Source organism: Gracilinanus agilis, chromosome 3 (assembly GCF_016433145.1).
Source record: "Gracilinanus agilis isolate LMUSP501 chromosome 3, AgileGrace, whole genome shotgun sequence".
Taxonomy (NCBI): Eukaryota; Metazoa; Chordata; class Mammalia; order Didelphimorphia; family Didelphidae; genus Gracilinanus; species Gracilinanus agilis.
The window spans coordinates 62790027-62800279 of NC_058132.1; the positions used below are offsets into that span (position 1 = coordinate 62790027).

Here is a 10253-nt window from a genome sequence, read left to right on the forward strand (position 1 = left end):
AAATGCGCATCGGCCATGGGTGGGGGGAGTGCGGGGGGGGGGGGGTGAAGGGGATAGGAGGAGCATGAATCAGGTAACCATGTAAAAATGTAGATTAATAAATGTTAAATAAAAAAAATGCCAAAAAAAAAATAATACATTGTTGGTGGAGCTTTGAAACAATACAACCATTTTGGAAAACATGCTTTAATTATGCAAATAAAGTGGCTGTGATGCCCATAACCTTTAAAAAAAAAATAGATTCAAAGTGCTTTTGTAAACTCTCTGCTTAGCCATGCCAGACTATATTATGTTTCTTTTATTCACACAGGATTAATGCAGTGTCCAACGGCCAAGTCCATGGAGATAGTTATAGTGAAGGGTGCTTGGGTCAAACAGGTAAGCATCTAGTGCAAATTATCTAGCATGTTTTAAGATTCTTTCAAGTTTAAGAAAACAAAAACACTGTGCTAGGCACAGAAGGAGATAAAAGGAGGAGTAATACAGAGTGCCTGCCTTCAAGAAGCCTCCAGCATAGTATGGAAGTCCTGGCATGTACATAAGTAGTGGAGTACATGAAGTCAATACCTGAGAGCTACAGACAGCAGGGGTCCCAACACAGAGGACCAGAAAGAAGAGTCAGCAGCTCCTCAGCCATCACAGGTTAAAGATGAAGATAATGCTTTTTTTTTTTAACCTTCCATTTTGGAATCAATACTGTGTATTGGTTCCAAGATAGAAGAGTGGTAAGGGCTAGGCAGTGGGGGTCAAGTGACTTGCCCAGGGTCACACAGCTAGGAATTATCTGAGGCCAGATTTTAACCCAGGACCTCCTGTCTCTGGGCCTGGCTCTCAATCCTCTGAACCACCTAGCTGCCCCCAATTATTTTTTAAAAATCATTACTGGATTTAGGTAAATGTTGCCGGACTGATTTAGAACTTGGGAGTCAGAAGGTATGAGTTCAGGGTCTAGCTCTGCCTGTGCCTCCTTGTGACCGGAGGCCAGTCATTCTTTGTTTCTGGTCCTGTTTGATGCAGTGAAACAGGAGGAGTGGAATTCCTGTACTGCCTTCCCAAGAGGCTATGAAACAACTGTTCATCTCAACTCACATTTGTAGAATTGCTTTGTTATAATTAATTAAATTGTAACAGGCAGTCTGCCTTTGCATTTCCCAAAAGTTAGGTAGTATTACTGTTAGTCTGCTTAATGTTTTACATTAAGCTTTAAACAAAGTGCCATCATAGACCTCAAGGACTTCATTCATGTGTAGGAGAGCTTTTTTTATTAAGGTGGTCAGTACCAATGCTTCTTGATGGTAATGGTAGAGATTTTAAAACCACATCAATCACCTCAAGAAGAAAAACTTTGCCAAATGTCAAGGCTAATTAATTAGTGGTTGTTGAAAGTAGAAAAAAGAATAGCTTAAAATATGCTCTTAAAATTGGGAAATTTTTCTCATTCTGGGACATATTTTTTCCCATAAATCTCCCAGTTCTACTACCTCCTATTTATCGTGGCCATAATAGTAAAAAATCATGCTAAAATTGGTGATGTAGAAATTTGAGATGGATTTTATTCATAGATAGAAGAATGTTCACTAGATTTTAGGGCACAGCTCTGAGTATGGTCTGAGCTTTTTTGGTAATCAGTCTGGAAATCAGATTTCATGAATAATGGCTTATTAATTCCCACCTAGAATTTATATTTTGAACAGGAAGCCAAGAATTAATCTATAACCTATCATTTCTTGCTATGCTTAATTGAGCTATGATACTCATGGGCACTACTTTTATTAAATATCTGAGCTAATTAAGTCAAGAAACTAATTTATCTCCAAATTCATTTCAGCTAGTCAAATGATTCAATTTATTTTACTTTGTAATAAAGTATAGCAAGTATTCATAAATATTACATAATCGTGACTTAAAAGTTGATTGTTCTCATTTGTTAGTATAATTATAATGCAACATTCTTAAATGCCATTCAGTACTGCCCAATTTGAATTCATTTCACTATCCTAAAAGTAAAAGATGATAGTCTTTAGATTCACTCATCAATGAGTACAGATTTATTATGGGGGATAATGAGGGAAAGTTGCCTGCTAGACAGTTTCCTTGCAAAAAAAATAAATTCTATCTTACTACAGTGAATTCTTAAAGGAAATTATCTACTGACCAGCCTGAAAGAATGCATGAGCCAGCATCTTTTGTGAAACATTGTTCACACTTGACATTTTATGAACAAGGTTAGGATGAGGTTGAAGTGAGTTTGGGAAATTAAAGTTACATTTGGACTTTGGAGTGGGCAAGAAAGCAATGATAGCTGACAAGAGTTATAGAATTAAAACTCTAGTTCTGAGGTCTTGCAGTTTCTGCATCCATTTTAGATATTTAGTATGTTTTCTCAAAGCCTTTGACAATTGGTGGGCTTCTTCCCTCCTCTTCTTCTTTTCCCTCTTCTAGCATTTGTGATCAGTTAAGGATTTTTTTTTAGGTGCTTGAATTTGGCTCTTGATTGGATTTATGTTGGCCTTTGGATTCTAGCATTTGTGATCAGTTAAGGATTTTTTTTTTAGGTGCTCGAATTTGGCTCTTGATTGGATTTATGTTGGCCTTTGGATCTCTGATTGCATCTTTGTGGATTCTCTTTGGAGGCTATGTCGTTAAAGGTAAAAGAAAACATTCTGATATAACTGATTTAGAAGCAGTGTTATAGTGGAGTGGGATTTCTCTTCAGATTTGGACCAAGTGTTTTGTTTTAATACAAAAATTTCCTGTAAGCTCTTGGGCTTCAGCATTTCTTTCAGGGTGTTTTGTTTGTGGGCGAAGCTTTGAAAAAGTAGTTAAATCTTTTTATCTAAAAGAACATTTTCAAAATGAGACATAGAACATAGAACAGCCTGAACATAGGACCAAAAATCTTCCCCCCTGGATCTTGCTTCCCGCTAACTCCTCAGACTCTGTGTCACTGAAACAAATACACACACACACACACACACACACACACACACACACAGAGTTTGTACAACCTACAAGTTGAAATTCATCCTAATGCTCATGTCCCCAAATCATTCCTAAAGATTCTTTCAGAGGGGCTTCAGAACAACAGAGAAAATCGTCTTATTTTCCCCTCTCCCCATTCCCATTCCTCTTTGATCTTTATGTGAACATACCACACATCTGTCCCAAACCCCAGCCTAATGTCCCTATAGTTTCTTCCCCCAAAACATTATTTTCCAAAATCTTAAAAAAAAAAAGCAAAAATGTCATTTATTAATATAGCTCTTCTTTGGAAGAAAATGAGGGTGGGAATGAGGAGGTTTCTAACTTTAGAGTTGCCTTCATGCACTGAGGCAAAGAGTGACCCTGGGTCCCACAGGCAGCTTGTGTTAGAGGCAGGCCTTAATGTCTTTATAGTACTGCCTGCCCTTTCAGTGTTTAGAGGCCAAGGATTGGTTTTTTTTCTTTGTATCCTCAGCACCTTGTACATGCCTGGCACTGTGCCTGTTGGCACTTCCTTTTTTAAAAGATTGAGTTTGATATATTTCTTGCCTTATGCTAAAAAACACAGGGTTCATTTGAATCCTTTTTGCCTCATTTTCAAGTGAGAATAGAGTTTTGAGCTCTGAATACCCTATTCCATTTTCTTTACCATAGTCCTTTCTTCTCTCCTAAGCTTAGAGAACTCTAGAATATTCTTGTAAACCATTTCAAAGCCAGGAAGCATAGTGTTGTGTTTTCACAACTGTTGGCATAAAGTTGAACTCTCATGAGAGCAGCAGGTCAGCAAGTCTAAAGGCCCTTCTTTATGTTGCCATTTTACTATTCCTGACTGAACCAGGACCAGTCTACCCACTACTCTGTTAATAAAGTGGTTTCCAATCAGATAGACTGAAAATTATTCTCCAGACTAGATTGGGTATCTGATCTTCTATGTAGTCATTCTCTTTTCCTTTCTATAAATATGCCAATTAGGAGATAATTACTGAAAGCATGTGAAGATGAAACCTTAGGGGAATTTCAGTTGAAAAACCAGGAAAGGTCATAATTGCAAGAAACCTGGCGTTTCCAATATATCAGAAACTATAGCTAGTTGAGAATTAAACTACTAGGAATTTATTGAAAATTATTTTCTTTTCAAATCAGAAAAACCAATAGTGTACCCTGGAATTGCTGTTTTTTTCCAGAATGCATTTATCTTTTTTGGGTAAGTCTCTATCTAATTGTTTATTCCTTCTGTCTTTTTAAAATGTCTATATTATGTCACATATTATAATTGCTTCCTTAATTTACCCTCCTGAGAAAATGAGAGCCCCTGGGGAAGGTGATGCTGTATACAGCCATTCCATTTAACAGACTTGGCAAGCCTGTCTTATGCACCCTGTCCTCCAGGACAGCCTTGATCATTGCATAGAGCCTCTTCAGCACCAAGCATGTATTTTGCTTATAGGAGGCTTCAAGAAATGTTTGTTGAACTGATTATATGAATTCTTACTTCATTTGCTGAGGGATAATGATCCAGTTCACCTTTCATGGTATTTTAATCTATTTAGATTGGACAACTTGTATCAGTAAAAAAATTTTGAACAGGCATCCCCAATATGTATATATTTTCTTACATATGATTTATATACATGTTTTACTGTGCTAATAATTTTATATGTTGTAAAATTCATATTAGGAAAGAAACTAAAGTATACAATACAAATAAAAAAAGTTTTGATACCAAAGGCAACAAGGAAACACAAGATCAGGGAAATGATATTATCCAACTCACACCCTAGAAAAATCAACTTTGCCACTATATGGGGAGACAGATTGGAATAGGGAGAGACTTGAAGCAGAGAGAACAGGGAATGCTAATTCAGTAGTCTAGGTGAAAGCTTGCATCTGGATCATAATTGTGTGAGTGAAGACAAGGGAGAACATAAGCACAGAGATGTGACTACTGACTGGGTAAGCAGGGTGAGGACAGAGTGAGATAGGAGTGAGGACTCAAGATGGCACCAAGATAAAGGGTGATGGCCCTTGACAGAGTCAGAAATTAGAAGGTATGATGAAGGGTGAGTTAGAGGAGCGGAAAAGTGTAATGAGCTCCATAATCATATCATAAACCATCTATCTTGCCTGCTTATTCTATGAGACTTACTTTGTCCCATCCAAATTGAAAAAGAAAATAAGAGTGAAGCAAGCTCTAACTTAGTGCCATCAAAGCCTTCCAAAAGGCCACCTGAGGTGACTATCATAAGGAGGAGAGGATAGGACCCATCCTTAGCCCTCTTAGGGGAAAGATGACACCTCTTTCATCCCTAAGTTGGAGATCACTGGTATTTTTTTGATTGGTATTTTTTTGATTAGTAGGAGAAGATAACATTTAGTCTTCACAAAATGCCAAGGCTTTTAATAAAAATGTCAGTTTGACTCGGTTTGGTCCTGGAGCACTCTAAAATGCTAGTTGCCTCTGTGCTCTCAATTGTCAAAAATAAATGAATCAAAACAAAAATATACAGCCTTTAGATTCAAGATCCTTGAATAAGGGAGATTTTCTAAAGCTACTTGGAACCTATTTAAAATACTATTTGATTGCTCTGGAACAGCCAGACTCAGGTCTGTTTCATTCATGCCTTCAGGCATTTGAGCATTTTTAATACAATCTCTCTTTGCCATTAAAAAACCTAGGGTCCCAGATTGAGGCAAGATGTGAAAACAAACTTTTCCAGGGCCTTTTGCAGAGATTTCCAGACAAATGGAGAATTCCACCACTCCTCCACCTAAAGAGTACCTATGGCTTTCATGGCGGTGGAAGCCCCATATCTGAGTAGAATTGATTAAAGTTCAACAATCATCATTATTGACATTCACCTCACAATTTACAGGCATGATCTCACTAATCTTCACCACAGATCCATAAGGTAAATAATGCAGATTTCATTGCCCTCATTGTGTCCATCATGGGATACCAATCTGTGTGAAGGGCAGCCCTAGAACCAGATCTTCTGACTCAAGTCCAACCCACCCCTGCCTGTTTGCAAAAGTATAGTGAGCCAGAGCTCTACTCAGTTGACTAGAACTAGAACTGTCTTTCTATTGCTGATAAAACATGATCATCTTTGAAAAAATTATTATAAAAAGCCCTGTTTATCACTGTTGGCATAGGTCATTCTGGAAACCTCCTTTTTTGAAATGATTTTCCAAACATTAACACTTGGGATATTTTCAGCTTCCTTCCATAACTAGGGAGAGGAGTTGGGGGAGGGAGCATGCTAGGAACTAATTGGCAAGTGTTTATATTTGTGACTTCTCTTCATTTGAAATTCTGTAGTAGAGACTTAAATATCTTTAGTTTTAGGGAAAGAGTATTAGGCAGCTGTCATCCAACAATAGATTAATACTCTCAGCTCCCTACCAGGTAACCATGGACTAGTGGGAAGAACAATGAATTTGGATTCAGAAAATTTGAGATAGCTATGTCATTTGCCACCTACATGTGGTTATCTTGGACAAATGATTTAACCTCAGTAGGTCTCAGTTTTCTTGTGTAAAATGAGATTAGATTTATTTTCTAGGTCCCTTCCTACTCTTAAAATCTTAGGAACTCTGATGAATCTTAATACTTGATTTCTGTTTAGTGACTGTCTAGCCTTATGGGGGAGGTACAGTCAAGAGGCAGCGAGTTGAGGTTAGAGGACTGCGTGCCAATGAACCTTTCTTCATTCCTTTCCAAGCAGCAGTCTTCTCTCTTAATTTTAATGTTACCTGTTAAAAAGTTAGAACTTTAATGGACCTTACAAATAATCTAATCTACTCCTCTCGTTTGTCAAGAAAAAAACGAGGCCAAAATTGGAAGAAATGAAATAATTTGCTTGAAGTCACATAGCCAATTAGTAGCAAAGCCAAGACTAAAAAGCCCATTTCTCCTAATTCCAAGCTCAGAACTGCCATCCCATAAACATTTGAAATAGATCAAATCATTTGCATATTGTTGTCCTAAGTCCACTAAATGAATGAGTTGTATTTATTAGAAGCCATTTGGTTGTTTTCTCATTAGCCACTGTTGAGCTTATCAACTCCAGAGACACTAAGCAGGCTTTGGGAGCATGCCACCAAGTAATTGCAAAGGGAGAAATTGGCATTACTCTGCATCGCTCTCTTAACACTGGTTCATATTGCATAGCACTCTGAAATGTAAAAGAAGGTTCAAAAATAGCTTTGTGGCTCCTGCTTCAAAAATTTGAGATAGCTGAAACTACCCAAGTGACCAGCTGACAGTTGGAGTATGAAGGAACCGTCTGGATCACTCTTGAACCAAAACAAACAAAACAAACAAAAGAAAAACCAAAAACTAGTGGCCAGAGATTTACTGCAGCTTCCAGGTTTTGCCCATAAAAGTATAGAGCACTCTCTACCATGATACTTTTAGGTTCTCTATTAGAATTGGGCCTTAGTGTTTGCAGGACAGGCCTAATAATAATCAGAGAAGAGAGCAAGTTGTTTACCTATCAGAGATGCCTTCCTCCTTTCACAAGAAGTACCAAGGGAATTGACACAATCACCCACTCACTGGGAGAAATCTTAACCTAACTTAAAAACCAAGGACCCTCCTTAGAAAGCAAACTTGGTCTTTTTCAATCAATGACTATAAGGTGAACACATTGATATAGGCCAACATACCTATTGTAAACCATGTGCTGTTGGCTGTGAGCTCCTTGAAGATAAGAACCATATCTCAAACATCTTTGTTTTTGAGGTGCCTAGCACATAATAAGCAAAATAATATGTTTGTTGAACTGAAGCAATCTGAACAGAATAATGTAATGCAAAAGATGCAAGAGAGTTATTGCTCTTGCAGAGGGCCAACTGAAAACTTCTGGCAGTTAGAAACCTTAGAATTCTGAGAGAAAGTTCAGTTGGTCCCTGACGCTCGAACAGAGTGGAAGGATCAACCAGAGCTCTATTTTGGCTTTCGGTTTGCTTTGGCCTATGCCTTGTCTTTGGGCAATTTGTACCTAGCTAATTTCTCTGGACCTCTCCCTGACCTTCTCCATATTATTTCCATGTTTTCCCTGACTTGTTTTCCCGGGGCTCTGGGAGGCAGGGTGGCTTTTGGGTTTTTAGTGAAAAGACTTTGTGGGTTTAGTTTTCCACATAGGCAAGTAGGACATCCTTGAATTCAAACTATCCCTTTAGTATACCCTCTACCTTCAAAGCAGCCAAATCTTCCCAGGCTGAGAGAGCAGGTTCTCTCTCAGTCTAACCCATTCCTGAGAACCTCCCCCATCTTGAGTTTCTCCCTAGCAGCTGTCAGAAACCCCAATCCTCTCTCTCCTTCCAGACCATCCCTGGAACATTAATAAAACCCTTGTTACCTAGTCAAACCCTCTGGAGAATCTTTGAGTTGAAGAAATTAGGCAAGGGTGAAGGGGAAAGAATAATTCTCTTTATTTCTTGAGGGAAACTGGAGGCATCCATCTTAGGAGGAAGTAGTTACCAGATGCTTCCTCCTGAATCCCTTCAGTTTCACTGACAGGGAGGAGCCTTGTGATTCCTCCTTTGAGGACTTGAGAAACTGACAAGAAAGCCCTCAAATCAGATTCAAACCACTTCTGTCTGGCCCTATTCCTTGTGTCTGTAAAAGTACCTTTCCTGCCTAGAAGGGTTCAGCCTGTTTCCCCAATATCCTCTGCCTCTAGCCTGAGTGTCTAGTCTGTGTCAGCTGCCTCTCCTGAACACCTCTCCTATACCCTTACCATCCAAACACCGCCTTGTCCCTAACTCCCTAAACTCAGCCATCCCTTTCATTCCTCTCTTATCACCACAATCACCTTTACCCCTCTGTCATTCAGCAAGGGAAGGAGAACACCCCCCCAACTTTAGTGTACCCCCTTTTTATCCATAACAATAAATAAAAATAGGATCATATTTCAGTAATTGAAAGACTTTTCTTTTTTTATTTTTATTTAAACCTTTACCTCCTGTCTTAAAATTGATACTAAATATACATTCCAAGGAGGAAGAGCAGTAAGGAGTTAAGTGACTTCTCTTAAGTCACATAGTTAAGAAGTGCCTGAGGCCAAATCTGAACCCAGAACTCCTCAATTTCCAGACCTGGCTCTTTATCCACTAAACTGTCTAGTTGCCTCTTAAAAAACTTTCTTTTAAAGGGACATGCTTTGACCTCCACCAGAAGTGATAAATGTTGCCATTGAGGCTTACTTAAGAATCCAGATCGCAAGTAGAGAATCTCTATATCTTGAATACTCTGGCTCTTCTCCTGGCTTCAAGTTCTCAAGTCATGTTTTTTTCCTTCTGTTTACAGAGGCCTGGTCTTTAAGTTTGGCCGCACTGAAGACTTATGGCAATGAAGAGGCCCGATTTCCTTCAGAAGCCCTGCTTGGCTCTTGTGTTGTGTTTTGTTTTTATAGCTCACTCCCAGTCTTTTGTAATACCATTTTATAAACTTTGCTGAATATCTTCGGGTGAAAAGTGAAAACTCTTTCAGTTACAAGAAACTCAGAAAGTTATAGAACACTCTAAAATCATGAACTTATGGGGGGGGGGAGTGTTTTATATTATTCTGTCAAGTAAGTACTTGATTCATTTATGAAGTGTTAATGGAAAATATTTCACCAAAGTGACTTTGGTCAAGCTGTCACGATATAAAAGTAAATGAAAGAACAATCTAGGGAAATAATCACGAGTGCATATGTATTTGGCATCATGTCTAAGGTCCAAAATTGCAATTAAAAGTGCTTTAAAAGATTTAATATATTTATTTAAATGTGGTATCTTCTGTGTCAAATATTAAACTAAATATATATAAACATTTCCTTGTTTTATAAAGCTATATGGTGGTCAGAACTCTTTCTCACTGTAGTTTGTGTTTGAATTTTTGAAGGTTAGAGCTTAATGTGTAAAAAAGAATTGAAAGAGAACATACCCTAAACCTGTGATGGAGAACCTTTTAGAGATGGAGTGTCAGGCCCTGCCCCCACCCGCCCCCCCCAGATCACATGCTGTGCCCCCCCCACTGAGTACCAGGTGTACCTACACATATACCTCTACCCTATACAGCCATGCTATGTTCTAGGATCTTAGATTTAGAACTGGATGAGATCTCAGTATCTGTCTAATCTACCCTCTCCCCCATTTTTAGCTGAGGCTCAGAAAAGTTTGTGATTTGCCAGAGATGATACAGAGAGTAAGAATCAGGTAGGATGTGAATCCAGGCCCTCCAACTAGTCTCAGGTCTTTGCCCATATCATCTGCCATCTTCC

General features: G+C 38.5%; 1 protein-coding gene across 1 annotated transcript in view; it reads left to right on the forward strand.

Moving 5' to 3' along the window:
• TMEM50A (transmembrane protein 50A) overlaps nucleotides 1-9743 on the forward strand; it is a 33850-nt gene extending 24107 nt beyond the window's left edge. Inside the window, exons 4-7 of the mRNA XM_044671345.1 lie at nucleotides 311-378; nucleotides 2556-2648; nucleotides 4126-4186; nucleotides 9296-9743. Of these exons, the coding sequence (XP_044527280.1) occupies nucleotides 311-378; nucleotides 2556-2648; nucleotides 4126-4186; nucleotides 9296-9341 (268 nt within the window). The 3' untranslated portion in view covers nucleotides 9342-9743. The remainder of the gene's footprint in view (nucleotides 1-310; nucleotides 379-2555; nucleotides 2649-4125; nucleotides 4187-9295) is intronic.
• Nucleotides 9744-10253: the final 510 nt, after the last annotated feature.